General features: G+C 36.3%; 1 protein-coding gene across 15 annotated transcripts in view; it reads left to right on the top strand.

Moving 5' to 3' along the window:
• LOC127985541 (formin-binding protein 1) overlaps positions 1 to 22258 on the top strand; it is a 63236-nt gene that overhangs the window by 11008 nt on the left and 29970 nt on the right. For 14 of the 15 annotated variants that reach the window (XM_052587586.1, XM_052587585.1, XM_052587588.1 and 11 more), the window contains exons 2-4: positions 17006 to 17121; positions 20346 to 20396; positions 20528 to 20675. In XM_052587586.1, coding sequence (XP_052443546.1) covers positions 17006 to 17121; positions 20346 to 20396; positions 20528 to 20675 — 315 coding nt within the window. Of the gene's footprint in view, positions 1 to 15213; positions 15441 to 17005; positions 17122 to 20345; positions 20397 to 20527; positions 20676 to 22258 lie in introns of those variants that run through there. The other variant, XM_052587584.1, reaches the window with a different exon arrangement.

Raw genomic sequence — 22258 nt, 5'->3', positions numbered from 1 at the left:
TGTGAGTTTTGTCATATTCTATTGTTTTTTGGTGTCATTTTTGGAGCTCAACAGTACCAATCCCCTTCCACTTACATTATATTAAAAATAGTTGTGTAAACGTTGCATAAAATGTCATCTTTTGTGTTTTATGTAAGAAACAAACATCATACTGGTTTTAAAAGGCATGAAAGGAAGTAAATGAAAGCTGAGGTGAATTTTTATTTTTGGGGCAACTGTCCCTTTAAATGTGAGTTTCAGCTGTTGAATACTGTAGATATTCCCTCTACTGCTCAGCTATTAATGCTGCTTTATCTGCGATGACATTTAGACCAAACTTAGACTTGTTTGTCCTCAAATTTGTTTGTGGGACTTTTTGTCAGGACATTTTAGATTCCCAACTTCCTTAAACACGTGAGTGTGTGTTTACATGTAGAAATTACCTGTACAGAGGCACCTCGCAAATGTGTTTAAAATTACAGATGAGACAAATTACCATAATTTTTGTCTGAGTGCCGCATTGCACTCGCAAAGCCTCTAATAAAACCTTGACAGCGTGACTCCTGTTGATAACATATGTGTTTTACAGCCAAACGCATGCCGGTATGTTGTTGCGCTTCTCTGGAATGAGCATATACTAAGGATTTCTTGGTTTTCCAAATGGATTTTGTGCACAAAAAATAAAAAGTTATTTTTACATTTTTAAATCTAGCTCTGTATGGCAAATGAAAATTCTTAAGAGAAATGGCCATTTGTAAATGAATCATTCTTTTGAATAGAATGTTTTTAAATGATTCAATTGATTCCCTTCTGAATGATTCACTCTTAAATCATTCTCTGTTGTGATCTACGGAAATAAGTGTTTACTTCTTCCATAAAAATAGTCTTGGTCCTCGGCCACCAGAATGTCTCATAGGATTCATCTTGTGTGTGTGTGTGTGTGCATGCATGCATCTTGTTTGCATAACAGATTTTTGAAGCGCTATTATCAGTGATGTGTTTTTTGCACTCCAAATCATTTTGATGCTTCCTCCTTCCTTCACTGTTGCCTAGCGACCCTTGAGGTTGCTGAATAAATATTTGTGTGCGGTGCAAGCGCTGCTCCTAATTTATGCAAAGGTGACAAAATGTGCATTGCTGTTTCGAATTTAGAAAAGTGTCTTCACCTCATGACTGTCTGAGATTAGCATGCAAATCTATAATCAGAGTTGTTCCATTCACAAAACGTACCATGGTAATACTGTATACATGACTGTTCAAAAGTGCGGGGCCAGGAAGATTTTCGTTTTAGAAAGAAATGAAGACTGAAGAATGAAGGAAATTGATTCTGAATCACATTACATTTATAAAAAATTACTTTTCAAATAAATGCTCACCATATTAGAATGATTTCTGAAGAATCGTGTCACACACACAACTGGAGTAATGATGCTGAAAATTCAGCATTGCATCACAGGAATAAATTACATTTTACAACATATTCAAATAGATAACAGTTATTTTGAATTAATTTTTTTTTTACTGTATTTTTGATCAAATAAAGGCACCTTTGTTGAGCATCTTTCTTGTAAATGCCATGTATATGAATATGGTATTCATTCAGTACCATGGTACGTATATCAAATGTATCACTGTACTGCAGTTTTTGTAAGATCTGCTGCTGAGAGTTTGTTTTATTGGCAATGATTGCGCTCATCTGCTGGCGTCATTATATACCGATTTGCTAAGGTTTATAACGCAATGTGATCTTTCTGACGACACGCGTGAACAGCATGCATGAATAGCAGCTTTGTGAGTTGAGACACTCTGGGAAACTCTGATAAAGCTGTCAGTTCCTCTCTTTGGCTTTGAACCCACATTCTGTTCCCAAGCTGCTGCTGATTGGTTTATCAGAATGTCAGTCACTTTTGTCCTTGTGCTTGGCTTAAAGAATTAAACAAGATTTGGTAAACTTAACTTTCTACATAACTAAATGCTATTGCAGTATATACTCTTAACTACCAAACAAAAAATAGCATGTGAAACAGTATGCATCATAGTTGCATCAAGTCCTTGCTGTCACATGACCTCGTCACGTTGCAGAAGAGTAGTGTCCGGTTTCCATCTTGAAATAAATTGGATTATTCTGCATTTTCGATTAGGTTACATTTTGTATGAATATTTAAACTTTCATCAGTCTGATTAAATAATGAGTAAAAATATAGACGTAGAGATGCATTGCATTAAGGAATACAGTATTCTTACTGCACATTTATTTATATATATATATATATATATATATATATATATATATATATATGTATATGTATATATATATGTATATGTATGTATATATATATGTATATAAATATATATATTATATATTAATAGCTATTCCATAACTAATAAGTTTGGCTATTCGATACAAAATTGCATGCATACTGTATACAGTATGTGCATATTATACACACCAGTGTAACTTTTATATCATTTAGTACTATTAAAGTTTTATTAGAAATATTTGTAATTCTATTTTTAAAATAGTAGTTGTGCTATTTTCTATTCGTTTTTTTTCTATTTATATTCTATTTAAATAATTTTATATATATATATATATATATATATAGAGAGAGAGAGAGCGAGAGAGAGAGAGAGAACCAGTCTATGTTACTTTTATTAATTTTTGTAAATTGCTTTGGTGCATCAAGTTAATAGAAAATAAATATATGAAATATATTGTTATTGTTATATTATTATGTATTTCATACAAATATATTCCATGGCAAATAGCTGACATTAAAGAAATTATATATCATTTTTATGTTAGTTTTATTTTAACTATAACTCTCATGCATACTACATATACTGCAACATTAGTAAGTATTATATCAGTATAGTTATTTTTAATAAAGATTGCCAGTGCACCCTTTACAAGAAAAAAAGAAGAAAAAAAAGTGTGACATGCATGCACGTGTACTTTTGACCTTTTTTTTTTTAGAGAGAAAAACTTCTCATTTCTCAGTTCCATGTTTGTCCTTGTTATGGACTCAATGACTTCCTCTTTCATAACCTGACATTCCATCCTGCCCTGCTCTCATCCAATCACAGAGCGGCCTTTTATTGTGGAAAATATGCCATGGCATGGTATCTCTCAAATCAGGCTCCGTTTATGGCCATGGCAACCATGCTGTTTTGGCAGCGCCAATAAAAACAGCCCAAGTAATGATTTTAGTCAAACTTAACTGACACAAAATATGTTATTTACAAAATTACAATGTGCAATGTGACAAATATAGTAATGCTATTATAAGTTTGACCCTATTTCAGTATTCAGCACGATTCTTAGTGGTTTAATTTTAATTTTGTGGTCAAATGCAAGGCAGAGATTGTGTTTTTGTGTCGTTATTGGAGGGGAAGTGAGAGGCAGAAACAGGAAGCAGTTACAAGTGCCCATTTCAGTTTATTAGGCACAGAAAGAACTAGAAGACAAGTGGTTCGTGGGCTTTCAGTCTTAATCTGAAGAAGATTTACAGGCGAACTCCCTTAATGTGAGAGAGAAAGTGTTTGCCAACTATAAAACTTCCCATTGCTAGCCATAGTTTCTGCAAATTAAGACCGTGGTGAATCATTGTTGCTGTTAAAATATGCTTTTTAAAAGATGCGTAAAGCTTCTAGCATCCCCTTATGAATTTGTTTTGGTTTTTTAATGAGTAACACTACTTAAGCGTTCGGTTGTTTTGGTAGCAACAGTGTTACCATGGCAGACCTTTTTACATTACAGATGTGGCGTGTGTAGGGTTAATAGGGTTGCCAGATGTTAGCTATTTGATGAGCGAGTTGCCAGATGTGATTGTGGTGTGCGATGTGAGCTGCAGGTGGAGTGGTTTATTGATTTGGCTCTGTGATTTCTACACAGTGAAAAGCCATTAAACTTCCCTTCACTAAAAGCAGCTGAACAATAGATGACCTCAGCCTACACAACTTTCTTCCTTCTCTCTGCTGTATCCCTTTTCTTTTTTTCTCTTTTCAATTTGGTCATTCTAAGTCATTAGTACTTTAGTTCTTTAGACAAATTCTCTTAGGAAGTAAATGACCTCTGTATGAAAGCGAGTTTGTTGTATTTGGTTTGTATTTTAGGCATGTGCTACCATCTTCAATGAAACTTGCACTTTCACTGCATCACCAACACATTTGGTTCAGTCGGATGTAAACAGCGCCCTCTCTGGTCTGGCTGATCTGGTGATTTTACAGTGCCATTAATAAGGATTCATTGCTCTTCTCTTAATGTATACTTGTTTTTAAATCTGATTACTAGCGATCTATACCCTGAACGGAAGAGGTTTTACTTTCCATCTTGTGTATGTAAGTGCTTGTGATAATCTGAGTACTCGCTCTTTCTCTCTTTGTGTGTGTGTGTGTGCGTCTAAATTTAGTATTTCACTCTCACCTCTTTAGGTCTGCGAGTTGAAACCTTGGATTACCATCCAACCTTTGAACGTTCCTATCCAAACTTCAGCCCTTGGCTGTTGCTATCAGTGCAAATGCAGTGTTGTGTATGTGTGTGTTTCAGGATGGAGATGCACTAAACCTGAGAAGGCTTCTCTTCTCCCATCACACTCTGAACATAAGTGACCTATTTATGAAGACAGATAGAGACAGGAAGAAGTGTGTGTGTGTGTGAAATGAATGTGAATGATCAATATCAGTTTGTTAGTTTGTCACTGACAGGATGCAATTTCGACCACAGGATCTGTGTGTATGAATTTAAACTATTTAATTGACTTGAGGTCATTTAAATATCAGAATTGACCTTGTTCACTTTATCAGTGCACATTTAAGGTCTTTTTTGGGGGGATTTGTTGCATGTTATTCCAAAAAAAAAAAAAAAAAAACATTTATATCAAGATTTTATATTATATTTGTGAAATATTATTTATATATATATTATATATTATTTATCAGATATATTTCTAAAATATTATATCAAATAAAATTATTTGACAAATATAATTATGTAATTAAATTAGTATTCTTTACATATAACACCTGAAATTCAGTTTCTCACATCATAGTAATGTTAAATTGTGACATTTTAATTAATTTAAATAAACTGTGGCCATTTTATTTTATTTAAATGTTTTTTATAATTAACATTTTCTCAGTTACTTTTAGTTTTCATAAACAATAATAACACTGGGTTGTTTTCAGAATCTTCTATCACTAACTTTCTTCGAAACAACTTTCCTTCTCTGCTGACATCATCGAGCCCTCTTATGTTTTAGCCCCTCCCCCTAAACTGTTTTTCACATAGAGGCACTTCCAATCAATTCTCATATGAATTCTTATTGAACATCCCGTTTCAGTTGGAATTCTGTAACATTATGGAAGTATAATGAGTTTCAAACCTTGACTCAAAATTCTTCACCTTTTAATAGTTCAGAACTGATGTAGGAAGTGCCTGTGTATTTGGCACATGGATGCGTGTGTGTGTGTGTGTGTGTGTGTGTGTGTATCAGATTTCCACTGGCACACATACCTCACATGCCCAGTATACTTTCCCTGTCACTATTAAACACACTCGCACACACACATTCAAGCATGCTGTGTTTTCCCTGAGCGTGCCACTGCTAAAGAAACACATAAAAGTACACTGTGCTCCAGCAGCTGTCTGTCTGTTTGTATTTTCTGAAGACTGGGCAACCTTCTATAAAGATGTATTTCCAGAAGAGGACAGAAAAAAGATACCAGCTAGCAGCACGCCGACAGACCAAATCCATAAAGTCGGGCCACTTCCAGTCCTGCCAAGCCAGACTTTTCTCTGTCAAAGTCAAGTCTGCGCCAATTTGAAGCCTTTTCTGGTAAAGAACTTCCCGCTGAAACAGGAAGAGACTGTCTGTTTATTTTATCCACATGTTAAGTGACCAAGTAATGGAGTGTATTTAATTTCTATGGTCACTACTGGTCAAAAGTTTGGAATAATTAAGATTTCTAAAATATATTTGAAAGGCCAGTAAAAACAGTAATATTTAGAAATGTTCTTACAGTTTATAATAACCATTTTCTGATTGAATATATAATAAAATGCAATTTATTCCTGTGATGCAAAGCTGAATTTTCAGCATTATTTCTCCAGTCTTCAGGGTCACATGATGCTTCAGAAATGACTCTGATATGCAGATATGCTGCTCAGGAAGTGTTTCTTATTGTTTTCTATGTTGAAAACAGTTGTGCTGCTTCATATGATGCAGAAAATTCAGTTTTGCATCACAGGAATGAATTAATAGTTGTTTTTTTAAATTGCAAAAAATGTCATAATATTACACTTTTTACTGTATATTTGATTAAATAAATGCACTGTGCAGAAGAGACTTCAAAAATCGTAATTAATCCAAACATGTATCCGGTAGTGCGTAATATCACGCCATGACTCACAACATCTTCATAGTTTCATTTCTGGGTTTCATTACCTATGAAAATCTCAGTTTTAAGATCCTCGGAGGTGAAGTCAGAACTGGTCTTATGTAATGCAATAAAAAGGATCATTAGGCAGGAGAACAGAACGGATAAAAGCTGGAAACTCAACAATGAGTAAAGTGTGTTTGAGTTGCACAAATCAGTCTGGGGATTGGGTTTCTGAAGGTGTGTGGGGAAGAAAGTACATTGTTGATGCAACTCCACAATGTTTATGTGTTTCTTTGAGCCGAATTCTATCCGGTAATCAGCTTAATGACAGAAACGACATCAAGCAAAGTTCACTGCATTGCTTAATCTCCCAGTGCATGATGGGTAATCGGCCACATTCCACAGTGGCTCAGACCTGGAACCCATTTCTTTCCCTTCGTCTGAACTTTTTAGATATTTATTTGACTTTTAGTGTAATTTTAAACTATTTTTTAGTTTCTCGTAATAATTAAAATAGTTTTAGTGTGTTGGCCCATGATGATGCAGGAAGAGCGGTATTATTTGTTGAACAGACGGCGGTCGATGGGTTCGCTCCGCTGGTTCCTGGAGGAGCCGGCCCCTCCGACCCCTCTGCCTCTCACCCCGTTGCAGGAATACCTCCAGAAGCTCCTGGAGATGAAGATGCACATCAGAGTGAGTAGTCATCGCGAACGCATCCCTCAACGACTAGACTGGACGTACATTTATTAGAGTATACAGTTCCTAAATTGGAATACTTGATTCTGATTGGTCTAATGTGGCATTCTGTGTAAAAATAATTTGCATGATGACTTCAAAACTACATACTTAATCACTGTCTTAGGATGCCTATTTCTTGGCGTTTCGAAACTGAATGTAATTGTTTTTTTATTTATTTGGTAAGTAGCCGTGCAGTAGAGTCCAGTCCTGTTGGAGTCCCAATAATTAAATTCTTCCTACTTTTTGATTTTGTATTAATCTTAAGCTTAAGAAAAAAAAAATGTTCCTAAGAATTTTAATAAAATAAAATAAAAAAGTTTTAAAGTTTTAAAAATAAGCCTACATTTCTTAAACCCCAAAAGATAAGATGTTAAAGTTTTTCTATTATCTAATATTTATATATAATAATAAAACTATGAATAAAAATATTAACCATATATTAATAATATTATTTTATAGTATATAGTATTTTAAGTAACTATTTTATAATATTAAAAATCCATATTTTTTTAATTGATCCATGTTGAATTATTATTATGAGGATAAAATACAAGTTTGTATGAGTATTCATAAAACCCTTTTTATAATTGTAATGAATTTTGCCCCGTGCATTTTTGACCTGAGTACTTGAGTACTAAAACCTTTTAAAGTTATTAGAGTTGTGATTTAACTCCATGATATTAGCTTATGGAAGTGTTTCACTGTTTGTGTATGTTTTTCTATAACCAAAATGAACACACAAGCTTCAATGAATGCTTAATCAACAATGACTAATTAATGATTCATCAGTGGCTATGGGCTGTTTATCAGGGTGGTTTGTCCTGTCAGCTTGGACTCTTGTCTTTCCAGCACACATCAGCAAAGCTGGAAAGTGATTTTGTGTGGCTGAGGTCACACAGGATGAACATAATTTGTGTGTTAATGTGTCATCCTTCCAGTCAAAGTGACTGAAATTCCAGCTCTCACTTGTGGGTGGGACTCTGAATGTGACAGACAGATGGACTCCACCCAAAACTACTTCATTTACTTTTTTTTCTGTTACATCAGGAAATGCGTAAAAATGCTAATCACTTTCATGCAATTATCTCTCTATCTCTCTCAGAACAGTTAAAGAAACCCTAGCATCCACCAAGAAGTCTAAGAGTAGTTTTTCATTGTGTTGTGCGTTTATGAGCATTTAAGGCCTTCTCTTAGTACCGGAAGGGGCTTTTAATTTTAGCATTTGAGATTTATGATGCGAGTAGTGTTTATGGTGTGTTTGGGGTGATGTTCTCTTGGGTGTTTTAAATTGTTGGGATATTTCGGAGCAGTGTACTTGTTATGATGCCCTACTGTGTGAAGATTTAGGACGTTTTCATGGCACAAAGACAAATGTTGGTTATAGGACCATCCAAGTGTGTGTGACCCTTCTGTGTATCATGACTAAGAGGTTACAGTAGCTCTGTTCTGCCTTTTTTCTGCAGCACAAAGACCCTGTGTGAATGGACTGGCATTCGCATAAACACACACACACACACACACACACACACACAAACTGCTCAAAATCTCACACAAATATTTCTCCCTGAATGCTAAACGCCTACAAGCGCCAGCCACAATGAACAGAGGCTATTGAACGAAGAGAGAGACGCTTCTATTTTCTACGATGAGCATAACTTCAAAACATCTCATGACACACTCAAAATGCATAATAACTGTTTACATGCATTCATTTTCAATCCGTTTTGAGATTCTGAAAGCTCTTTTTATAGGAATCCTAACTTTGAAATCGGATTAATGTATTTGTTTACATGTACAGTTCTTAAATTCCCCCCCAAAAATGTTTGCTCTACTTATACTTGAGTATAAGTCTAGTTTCAGATTCAACCATTTTCAATTGTTTTCCTATTAATTGGATTCCCACTGACCACGTCTTCCAGTCCAGTTGAAATTTTATTTGGATCAAGCTCAGTCGGATATATTGAGGTGTTTACGTGAAGGCTTTTCAATCTGATTGAGCCATCAAACAGATTACTCGATTGCGTGCAAACATGGCTAATGTGTGTGTGTGCTGAAACTGTCTAAGCCTAACTGGACTAACTTCTGAGCAGGCTGCGTTATTCGAGGGATCAGTCGCGTCTGTTGAGCAAACGGCGTTAATAAGATCATCACACTGACCCCGTGTGTTCAGTAGCACATCCGTCACCACAGCGCTCTACATCTGCAGCTTCGCTAAGCCACTTCCTGTCTCAGCTGTTTTTAGGTCAGCAGGAATCTGTCAAGCGTTTTAAACGCTCTTCGGGGCAGAAAACTAAAATAGAACAAATTACTAATCTAATTTACCATGTGATTATATTCAAATCTGACTAAAAGTTGGGACCTCTAATGTCTGTGATGGTTTTGGTTGCATGCAAAAACGAAAACCATACATGCTAGTTTCTTTGGAAGAATGATGTGAACCAGCCTTTGATAATGTGTATGAAACTGTTCACTTTTTGTTCCTACAAAGCAGTTTTTACAGTTATTGGTGTTCTCGTGTGACTTAGACTTTGGATATGAGTGTGTTTTGGGGAAATTCATGTTGATGGTGTCATCATGTTAACTGATGAACAGAAGCAGAGCCATTGATGTGTGAGTGTGTTTGGAGTTTTGGAAACTTTCCTTTTGGCGGTAATTAAATAAAAAGCTCACAGCAAAGACTTTTAGACATTTTCTTTGGTTATTGATTGTACAGAGGTTACACACGTAACTCTCTACTGCTCCAAGAGGTTGGCTGTGATACTGCAGGCCTCACATTTATTTCCTGTTTCCTAATGAGCAGACTATGATCTTATCTTATCTTGTGCCTTTACTATTTCTACAAAGAGTGTTGGCCTATCAGTGCTTATATGTGCCAGTAGTAGCATTTCTGCATCTGTTTGTGCAAACATGCCCAGTTTACTCAGAGTAAACTTTACAACCTGTAATAAAACGATCTGCTTATTTTAAGACAGAGGTTTACTCATCTCAAAGTAAAAAGTAAAACTGTTGTAATGTGATAAACTTGATCTGCAGTGCTCTTGTTTATTTAGAAGAAACACTGACCTGAGATCAGATCCCCCTGTTCTTATTAACACTGTTCCAGCTGAGACAAAGCAGCAGACTGATCTGAGGTCAGCAGTTTGGGCTCACAATTTCAGCACCAGATGTATTAAAGTTTGCGTTCTAGTTGAGTTTAGTCTCATCAGTGATATATTTAGCGTTTCCGGTCTTTCGTTCTCTGTGATTTGTGTAAATGAGTGGAGCTCTTCATTAGGGTAGCGTTTAATTGGCCCGTCCCAAAGAACCAAAGCAGACGCCTGATGAAGCTGGTCTCTGTGGCTAAATTAAGGCCAGATTTCACAATGATGGAGAATGAATCATGTGTGGATGCTGAGGGTTTGGTGAGTTCATAGCAGGAGGGTAAATTAAAAACACTTTTACTGATTTCAGAAATGCTGAGAGAAAAACCCTTACAAAAGTGTTGTTTCCACCAAAATACCTTACTACAGTAACCGTAATAAATACATTTATATAAATACATTTATTTGAGGTCTTCTTAAAACATTGTGAAAAGCTTTCAGAATATTTTTTTTGTAAATGGTTCCTGGGGCATCAATAAGTGGTTACTTGGCTGTTCTGGGTGGTTGATATATGGGTGCTAGAATGTTCTGTGTGGCTGTTAGGGCATTTTGGGTGGTTTCAATGCAGGTGCTAAGGTATTTTGGGTGGTTCTGCTCACATGATTAGAGGAATAACATAAACAGTTTAAACACGCCAGTTTATGAGCAATACGTGTGTAATGGCGATGGTTGTCAGCTCTACTGTGTTTACAGTGTCTGACTACTGCTCTGCGTTTCAGAGTCTTTGGATTTAATGAGTTCATGAGAGATGAGTGAACTCTAGGATTTCTGGGTGTCCCACCAGAGCACAGTGCCTATTTATAGAGAGAGAGGAGGTGTGTGTGCATGCGTTTCTGGATGATGGCTATTTTCATGCTCATGTTTTTGTGCAGTTGTGTGTTTTATTTCTGCCATGCTCACAAGAATCATTATTATGAATTTTTTTTTAATTCAGATTCCATAATGATCATAATTGTGCACTTCTGTGTTTATAGGCAGGGGTGCACATAAGTTTTTCGAATGAGAACCTGGAGATTTGGTTTGGTCCTCACACGGCACATGGTGTGACCCATCAAATATAACTATACAAATTAATTAATAATAGTGATAATATTATTGCACTTTATAAAAAAAAAAAACTTTATATATAAAATAATAAAGTGTGATAATATTATTTTATTTTAAAATAAAAGGGAGTTTTAAATACAAATACAATCATTTTATAGTAAACGTAAAAATAAAATGCTAATATTTTTATTATTGTTATTATTATTATTTTAATTTGAACCTTAATTATTATTTTCTAATTTGAATTATTTTCATTTTTCATTTTCAAACTTAAAATCAGCAAGCTTGGTGGGTTGCCGTCAAGTAAGCATTTGCGCTTCCGGGTTTAGCGCTGCTGATTGTAGCACGTCAGTGAATGAAACGTCATAGTTTTGCATTGTGCTTTGAAAACATTAGCCTAGATTTATGCTTTGAGTTTGAATATAAATCTTAAACAGTACAGTTTGTCGATCTAAAATGGTATTTGTCAATAAACAAGTTGCTGTGCAATTTGCATCTTGTGATCACTTATTAGTCCATATGACTCGTATAATCTATTCCAAGTCAAGCGTGAGTGAGTAAATAATAACTAACCTTTTAGGTATGTGCTCTAATGAAAGTGTGCTTGTGTTTCTTTGTATTAGGGATAACAGTCACCAGGAGGGTTTTAAATATCAGATGTTTTTTTAAATTCCTTTCTTTTTCTCTCTCACTCTGAGTCATTCTCTCCAGTTTTCTTTCCAATTGCTCAGTCACCACCTGGCAGAGCTTTGATTCTTACATGTGTTCGGCTCAGACGCCGACGTCCGAACAGTGTGCTCAGCCTCTACCCCATCCTTCGTTTCCATGCAGTGGATGAGTTCACAACGGATGCAGGTGCTCTGCAGTCTGTTCGCTCTCTGTTCAGGGTCGGCTGGTGGCCCTTTGTGACCCTCATTAATCCAGGCCTACTCGCCGCACACTGCGGGATGTTATTGCAGATGTCGCCACTCTGGAGTACAGCGGATATAATGACTCCCTCACCTCTACCCCCAAACAGAGAACGTTACAATGTAAACACTGTGAAAATGTTATGAACAAATGTTTCATTTCATGTTAATAGTATTTGTTCTCACAGTGTAAGGAGGAGACATTGTTTGAATGTGCACTGGAGCCGAAATTTGCAAATTGTGCCTAATTTATTAAACCTATAAACTGTTATTCATATTTAGATTTGTATAAGATTACTTTTTTTGCGTTTTTGCATTTGTTATGACAGGACAGTGCAGAGATGACAGGAAGTGAAGTGGGAGAGAGAGAGGGGGGGGGGGGGGGATCTGGAAAGGTCCTCGAGCTGGGATTCGTACAATTTACATTTAGATTTAATTATTTGGCTTATTTGTTAATTATTAGCTTCATCACTTCACGAACCCCAGTATTGGAAACCTTAACGGAATTTAATGTTTAGTGTTACCTTTTGACGATAACAAAAAATTGAAAATATTATCTTAGGAGTAAGTTCAAAAGTAATCTAAAAGTAATCCAAAAGTACTCATTACCTAATATGTGTAATTAAACAGATTATGTTTCTACAATTTCCATGATGTAATTTGTAATCAGTACTGGATTACAATTTATATGTAATCTACCCAGTACTGGATACAACATAGCTAAAGCAATATTTTATGAAAGAACATAATTGTAAACTTTTTTTAATGAAACATTATTAATAAATTTATTAACGACTGCAAGCCAAAATTCCAGTAATATTAAATTGTTACGAATGACAATGATCAAGTTTTTTATGTAACATTAACACATTTACATTAATACATACATTAAGAAAACAGGAATTTTAAAATTGAACCCCAATCAAAATTGACGTTACATTATTTATTTTACCGATCTCCATGCTACGTTTCTGGTTGTTGATCGTATTAATCACATTGCTGTCTATTGGAGGGTCAGAAAACTGTCAGAATGCATAAAAAATATCTTAATGTGTAGTCCGAAGATGAACGAAGCTCTTGACGGGTTTGGAACAACATTGACGTAAGTGCTTAGTGACAAAATATTCATTTTGGGTCGGAGTAACCCTTTAATGCTTAGAAACTTCTAACCAAAATTCTAAACGCCGAATCGCCTATTTCGTGAATCACCTATTGTTGTTGTGTTCCTCATTTGTATGCTGCTTTAAATAGAAAGTTCTGCTAAATGGCTGGATGTAAATATGCATGTAAATTCATCATCAGGTATTGTGTTACCTGCTTGCTGAAGCTTTGCTGGATCTTTCTGGTGCTCTTTGGTCGTTGAAAATGTCTGGGCTTGAATTAAGGAGTAGAACTACTGAACAAACTGTAAATCTGGCGCCCAGACGCTCGTTGGATCAGCTCCAGATGTGAAGTATGTCTGCTTTATGCTGGTTTGTGGGGTTTAATCTCTGGATAAAGACAAAATCTGGATTATACTCCACCATTGTAACACTGGAATCAGCATTTGATACTGGCGGACGGACTGGTTTTGACCGGAGAATTGTGCTGGTTTGAATTGGACAGGCGATCTTGGTCCTGGTTTTGATTTTAGAACTGGTTTGTGCGCAAGAGATGGGGGCCGCTTCATCATTTAAAGAACCATGGACTAAAGTGTTGTCAACTCAGAGGGTAAATGAAAATGCTAATGCTTTTGTGTTGCAATACTGCATCAAACAGTCATATTATATAGAGTTCAAGGCAATACTGGGTTCTGTGTTGTGGTTGCATGATATTTCTCAGTGAAATTGCTTGGTTTGTTGTTTAATGGTGGTGTCTGTTAATACATCAACACTTTAACTTGTCAATATAACACTGTACTTTTACAGTTAATGGTAACTGTTCTTGGATGAGTCACTTTAGTTGTGCTGTTCCTCATTTTTAAGTCACTAAATGTATAACTGCACATGTAAATTGGATGATACCAACCCTAACCTTTATGTTAACCTTTAATGTTAAACCAACTGAGCCAAAAGTACATTCGTACTATACTTAGATGTGAAATATCACATTCTTTAGTCCCTCTTTGAAGAAGTTTTCCACGTGGGGATGTCCCTACAAGTTGACGTCAAGTTTTGATGTTTTCGATACTATCTGCCCATCTGAACAGCGACACACTTCTTCACCGCTGGTTGCAGTTTCTAAGATGAGGACTTTGGCTTACATGGAGTTGGTGTAGTCTTGTCTGGATTTCTCTTGCACTTCATAGACATCTTTGGATTGCTGACAATGCCAGAACACCAAGCATCCGTTTGTCACATAACACGCCGTCTCACTGCTGTAAACCACAACAGATTTAAACCTTCAGCTGCTGCTCTCTTCTAGTGTTTCTTGTCTCTGCTGTGTGGTCCAAAGACTGTGTTGTGGAAGAGGAGGTGATCTGTGTTTAAATGAGGCTGGCTAATCGTACTGGGCCAGTTGCATTACTCAGATACTGACGGGGGACATTGGAACTGTGTATGTTTATTAGCTGTATTCTTCCATTGCTAGTTTTAATAGCACCAGAAATAAAAATCCAATCATTGTTCAAAACCCAAAATGTCATTTTTTTTTCATGGAACACAGAAGTAGGAATTTTTGAAGATTTCCGTGTGGTTCTTTACATGTATTGATCATTTATAGTGACCACAGTTCAGTCCGTTCCTCGTGAGACATGGGATATTGCATGCAAGTTGTTTGGACTTTTAACGGTGCATTTATACTGCAATGCTTTTTGGTGTCATTTAGTTTAGTTTTAACTGGCATTATATTAAAATAGCTTGCTGCATGAATGTTTCTCCTCAAGAAAATTCATATTGGTATGGAATAACATAATAGTGAATAAATACTGACCAAATTAGAATTTTTGGTGAACTGTACCTTTAAACAATAGACTGAAAGTTTGAATATGTAGTGCAGAAACCAAGATCATCACCCACACATGTACATCCTGTGCGCACAAGCACACAAGGTTTGAGCGTTCATCCTGTCTGCTGGCTGAATGCGTGTGGACAGTTTGCACAAACAGGAATTGAATAGTGGTTTCTTATTTCATAAGGAGAAGGTGAAATGGTTTCGTGCATCTAACGCTTGTTGGGACGGAGGGAGTGTGTGAGCGAATATCTGACTGGATTCTTCAGACTTCGAGATGGTTGAAGAGAAAATGGGGGGATGCTGGAGTCAAACGAAGGTGATCGCAGCGTCACTACGATACCAGTTACTTGTTGAATTCGGAGTAGTTTCTGTCTAATGTTCCAAGTAAAGCTGATGATGTGATTTATTGTGCACTGTGAAGATTTAAAATGGTTCTTCGGTTCAGCAAAGCTTTGTTTTGTTCTCAAGAAACATTTTTGCTGTGTAGCATTTTTGAGTTGTTGTTGTTGTTCTATTTTTAGCAGTGTAAAAATGTATTGATTTCATTGTAGGTCCTTAAGATCGGTGTTTTTGATTTATGGGTTTTCATTACATAGAAGAAAGAAAAAAATACTATGGAAGTCAATGGGGACTGTTTGGAAAACTCTTCAAAATATCTTCTTTTATATCAAGAAGAATAAATGTGTATACTTTTGGAACAATTTAAACCTTCAAACAGGTGTTTTATGACAGCAGACTTCAAAGAAGTTTTGGTTCTGAATGGAATTTTTATTTTCAATAGTCATGTGCTTTGAAAAGATTATAGAATACATTAGAGGTTGTGTTGTGTTTCCTAATGCATGGCATTACAATATGTTTTTGCACAGTCCAATTACATATGCTTCAGGTTGTTAATACAGTATATAGAATTTTCTTAATATTTTTCATAATTTACCCAGCATGCACCAGGCTCTTAAACTGAACCTGTAACATCTCAAATGTGTGATCAGTTATAGCTAAGATGTGAAAATGGATTGTGTCTAGGACTAATGTCTGTGGTTTGTGTGTTGTAAAAACATTCATCATCTGGAAATGGATCATCTGGAAATGGAAAATTTAAAATCCTACATACATACCTCGGCAAACCTGTATCCAGTCATCAATAGATGACCACAACACAAGATATTAATGCAACTTTCAGGGCCAGTAACTTGAGTACTGCAAATATGGCACATTCTGAATGTGGTTTAAGTGGTTGGATCACAAAATGTTTTTTTTTTTTTGTATTTACGTATCCTGGAAACATGAAAGCACCTGCATTCACTTCCAGTTTTCAGTTTTTAATACAACTTGGACTGCTCCGTCTATAAAACTGGTTCCTTGTGTTTTTCTGATAGGAAACCTTCAGAAACATCTTGAACTTGATGCAATAGATGATCCTGGCTTTAATTTGTGAACTATGCAGCTTACAATTGATTGTACATTGTACAATGATTTGTGCATTATGCTTTGACTTAAAAACCTAGCAAATTCAAAGCTGAATGTAAAACTGATTGATGTAAACTCTTTTTTTTTTCATCACATCCAGTAACTCATGCTCATACCACTCACAGTTTAGTTTGCACGTAGTAGTAACATCACTTTAGCAAATTAAGTGAAACTAGCTCATGCATTTGTTAGAAAGGTCACTATTTTTGACGGTACTCGCTTTCATGTCAGTATCAGGGTGGGCTTTTCCTGTCCACATCCTATTGACTTGCGGTGTCTGTTTGGTGAACCTTTCTCGCTTTAATACATTTTTTATTTTTTTTATTTCAACAACTGAATTAGGATGTCGAAACCATCTGCACTGTTATTGTGCCAGCTTTAACATATTTCTCTGTCTCTCTCTCTGTCTCTCAGGATCAGTTTGATAACCTGGAAAAGCACACGCAGTGGGGAATCGACTTTGTGGAAAAATACACCAAATTTGTGAAGGAAAGGACTGAGATCGAGCTTAGCTATGCAAGACAGATCAGGTGAGTGTTGCATCATCCTCTGCGATGTGTCATGGAATGTGTAATTTTCAGTTGCAGAATAAAAAATAAAAAAAACATTACATCCTTAAATATGCATATTATACTGATTATACTTTAGAATTAGGAAGAATACTGTGTTTGATTTTTGCGTGCACAGGTGATCATCAGAGGCCAATATGTCTGTGAAAGGGATATTTCTATCATGCAGATGTAACCAAGACATATTTAAAAAAAGCAAGGTGTACATGAATTTTTTTTTACAACAAATATTTATGCTTATAGAAATTATGCTTTAGAAATTACTTTTGTAAAAACTTCTTACTATTCAGTGTGTTATTGCAATTTTCTTGCATAATTTACTAGCAATTTCTGAGTGAAAATCATACACCATTCCTTTCAGTGTATATGTATTTATTCAGCTTTCTAGTGAATATATGTATAGACCCTGACAGATTACCATTTTAAGCTGGTGTTCTGGGTTTAACGGTTTAATCTAGACTCTCAGCCTTGCCAAGCCTGTGAAAACCTCTTTAAAATCAGTCAACGGATAAGTCTGATCAAGCTCGGAGACCTTTTTAAGTTGTTTTTCAACCCCGGTAATTAGGTAGAATACTGTTGTGACTTGATAGGTCAGAGGTCATGTCTCATCTCAACTGTGCCACCAGGATCACCATCAGATCTTATGATTCCTTCACCCAAAACCCCACTTTAACCCCTGAAATGCATCTGTCGTGTCTGTAAATAAAGACAGGTGCAGCTGCTTGTACTTCATAGAGTATTCGTTTAAAAATAAAGACTACACACACAGACTAATTACACATGTGACGCTGCTGCCGACAGCTCAAGGATACAGGAAGAAAGGGCAACGTTTGTGTTTTCTGTGTGTGTTAGTTTGGGAAGAAAATGCAGGTTTCTGTGGTAACAAGGTGCCAGCATGGTGTTCCTCGTTGGTGACCTACATTTGCAGCAGCCAATCAGGTGCCATGACCCCGCCCCCCATTCCAGTGATAGGATTTAAAACTCACACACACACACACACACACACACTGACTGTACATCAGCCCCCTCCGATAGCAGTGGGAAACCCCTTTAATTCCCAGACACAGCAGGGGGTTCAGCCGTCTAACACGCGCACACACACACACACACACACACACAGACACACACACACTCTCTACCAGCCTGTTACTGGCTGTGATGAGCTGCACTTATATCCTCAGATGCACTGCATGATAGAATTGCATTCTCTGTTCAAATGGTATAAACAATTATCATGTTTTAATCCTGTTTTATCTATATTTATGATAATACCATGGCAGTTTTTGTATGGGACATCTATATGCATACACTAGCATATACACACTAACAGCTTTTGATAAACATGCATGCATATATGTGCGCACACACACACACACACACACACACTAATATCCCAGATATCCTGATCCAGACAGGGACTTGCATGCATGAAAAGCGAGTTAGCTAAGATTATAGTCATTATTGAGCATATGTGTGTGTGTGTGTGTGTGTGTGTGTGTGTGAGATTTTATTTATCTTCCGGAAATTGCAATGTTGCAGGAACAGTCTCATAATGTTGTGCAGTCCAGATGTGATAGACAGATTGGTAGATTGGTAGATAGGTGGGTTGGTAAAAAAAAAAAAAAAAAAAGTTTAATTCAGAAATTAATAGATGCGTTGATTATTTATTATACATTCATAGATTTATGTATACATAGATATAGATTCATTTATTCATATTTATAGATGGATAGGTGGATGTTTTATGCATAAATGTACAAATGTAATTCATTAATAGATGAATGTATTCAAATTCATAGATACATGTATTTATGAATGTAATCTATGACTATAAATATACATTTATATTTATGTGTGGTACATCCTGTGTTAAATGTCTGCTGAGAATGCAGTGCAATATTAAAATTAGTATGCTAATGTGCTATTCTGAAGAATATGTGCAGAAAACAGTGACAGAGAGACTGAAGGGGGCTGAGAGGTGTTTGTCTCGCTGTGGGTGTGTGCGTCAGTGTGTGTTTATTTATTTTAGTGTGTTTTTTCCCTTCGGCAAGGTGCAGTATGAACAAATTCAAACACACACACACACAAACACACACACACACACACACCTGCCCTGAGGTGTTGAGGATGAGCAGGCGCTCTATATTTATAGCTGGTGATAATAGAATACACAGAGAAACATCTGACTGACGAGAAAGGCTACAATGAGAGAAAGACAGCCTTTGTGTCACAGTTTCCACACACACACACACACACACACACACTGAGCCTCACATTCATTTCAAATAATGTAGGAATACAGAGACAAAAACGCCAAGAGGTCTGTGAATTTTATATTTGAATTTTCACTTTTGATTGTTTCTTTGCACTAAGCATTCTGATTGGTTCCTTTTTCAATTTGGGCTCTCTGATTGGTTTCTAAACTTGATTTAACATCGCATCTCTGCACTGGATACTAGCACACTGTTTATGCATACTGCACTGAAGTGTACACTGAATACAGCCAAGTGTTTAATGGTTTATTTTTATTTTTATAGCAAGTTAAACTGCATGTATGGTAATCATTTCAAACAGTAGTATGTTGCATGTTTGATTCGGCAATGCATTTACCTTTTTTCTTGTTTAATTTAGCCTTTTTTCTTCTAAATAAACTGGTTATTTAATTTGTGGCAGTCAGAACAAGAATCAAGTTAAAATATTACTTGGAAATGAAAAGTCAGGTCAAGCACCCATTGCATTGTGGGATACAGTATAGCACATATATGGCTCAACAGTGCAAGCATTTTAAATGTGCAATGTTTCAAAGTAAAAATGTGGTGCTTTTGTCCACTGTAAAGGCTGGTGGTTTCATAGCATTTCACTGTGATAATGATACTGCATTTTTATGCCAATACATTTTCTCATGATGGAAAGCTGAGGTATTCTCACAGTGTTTATGTAATGCTGTTTATATTGTTGCAGATAAGAGTGCATATTTTTTAATGAGTGGCCTATAACAGTATGCTCTGGTTTCATACTGCACATTTTCTTTTAAATATAGTATATCAGTCTAGTATATAAATAGAGTTACCAGATGTAGTCCTTGTAGGAGGGCTTACAGTATAACGTACTGTAGAAATAGAAGAAGTATGGTAGCACTGTAAACATATGCAGTCATTTGTTTCTTGGTTTTTAATTTTGCGCAGGAATCTGTCCAAGAAATACCAGCCTAAGAAGAAAGAGGAAGACGACAATAAGTATGTTTCATTTTTCTCATTTCTTTCATGAGTGATATTCGATTTGTTTGTCTGAATCAGCATTTAACCCATTTAAATTAGCTGATGGATTCATGTCTGTCTCATACTGATGATGTCCCGTCCTGTCTCAGGTACACATGGTGTCGCGCGTTTCATTCGACGCTAAACGAGCTGAACGATTACGCCGGACAGCATGAGGTCATCGCAGAGAACATGACGTCACAGATCATCGCCGAACTCACGAGATACGCACAGGAAATCAAAACAGAGAGGAAAGCGGTGAGTGAACGAACATTTGGATAAAGGGAGGACTGTGAAACGTGCAGTTTGGTTCAAATAATGTCTTCTGTTCAAGTTTAATACCCAGAGAGGAGAAGTCAGTCAACTGTGGGATTTAATTGCATATAAACACACACAATGACCATCCATTTCTCTTTTTCATCCTGATAAGATAAGCATTTAGGTATTAACCAGAAGAACGCAGATTTCCCAGCATTCAGCACTCACACACACACACACACACACACACACTGAGTGGGGCTCCATGGCGTCTGTCTGGCCGATTTCCCAGAATGCCTCTTCTGTCCTGTTTCAGAAACCTCTTCTTTCTCTCTCTTTATCTGTCTGTCTATCCATCTCTTTCTTTCGTCTACCTCAGTTCATTGCGTCATTCTGCTGATTTGATACACATGTGCTATTTTTGGATATATTTGTGCACGCATATATAAAAAGATATACATGTATATATTTGCAAACTTATAGTTTATTCTTTAGTTAATGCATTTTGCAATAGAGAATTAATTAGGAATAGTCCTGTGTTTAATCCAGACAGCATATGGTTGGGGCTGTAATTCTCTATTAAATCTATTGTTGAAGAAGCGTTATGCTGACTGGGCCTATAACGTGTGTGTTTGAGACATGCTCCATCTGTAGGCCTCGCTCTGTAGTTCAGGTTATTATTCTGAGAGCTGCTGCTTCATATCACCACACTCATCCAGGTCCAGAAATCACTAGCTGAGCTTTTGCAGGGAAAACCAGAAACAAGAGGAGAAGAAAAAAACAAGAGCACATCAATTTATGACTCAAATCAGACTGGTTTGGTGCAGCCAGACTTTTGACTAGGCCAGGCCAGGAACCACCTACTTATGAAGAAACTGAATTATAGACATGTAAAGCAACCCGATACAGTTAGTTTTGTTTTTATGTGTCGTTTAGGAACAAGTTTCTCTGAAATTGATATCAAGAAGTTTTGATTTCAGCCAGTGCTCTCAGTTCCAAGAAAATCATACTAAAATTAGATAATTATATATTTTGTTTTGTTTTGTTTTCAACCGCCCTAGCAACCACCCCGGGTACCCTAGCAACCACCATAGCAACCACCCAGAGTACCCTAACAACCACACTGGGTTACCCTAGCAACCGCCTTAGCAACCACCCCAAGTAACCTAGCAACAACATAGCAACAACCTAGCAACCACCCTGAATACCCTAGCAACCACACTGGGGACCCTAGCAACTGCCCTAGCAACCGCCCTAGCAACCACCCCGAGTACCCTAGCAACCTCATTGCAACACCCTATCAACAGAGGCCTCTTTTGCCACTGCAAGCACCACTCACCTTTTCTTCAGGAAATGTACATTTTAGTTTTCTGCATTATCCTATTTTTGTTCATTTTAATTTATTATTAAATTAGTTTTGCTGTTTTGTTTAATGTTTTTATTTTTGTTTCATTTTATCATTTCATTTTTTTATTTTATTATTATTTTATTTATAGTGGAAAGAAGTCTAATGTCAATGTAGCTGCTGTATTATTTTATTTTATATTATTTTTATTTTATATTTTATTTAATATTTTATTTAT

This window comes from Carassius gibelio, chromosome B21 (assembly GCF_023724105.1).
Source record: "Carassius gibelio isolate Cgi1373 ecotype wild population from Czech Republic chromosome B21, carGib1.2-hapl.c, whole genome shotgun sequence".
NCBI lineage: Eukaryota > Metazoa > Chordata > Actinopteri > Cypriniformes > Cyprinidae > Carassius > Carassius gibelio.
The sequence above is the reverse complement of the archived record's forward strand: the minus strand, read 5'-3'. Positions and strand labels throughout refer to the sequence as shown.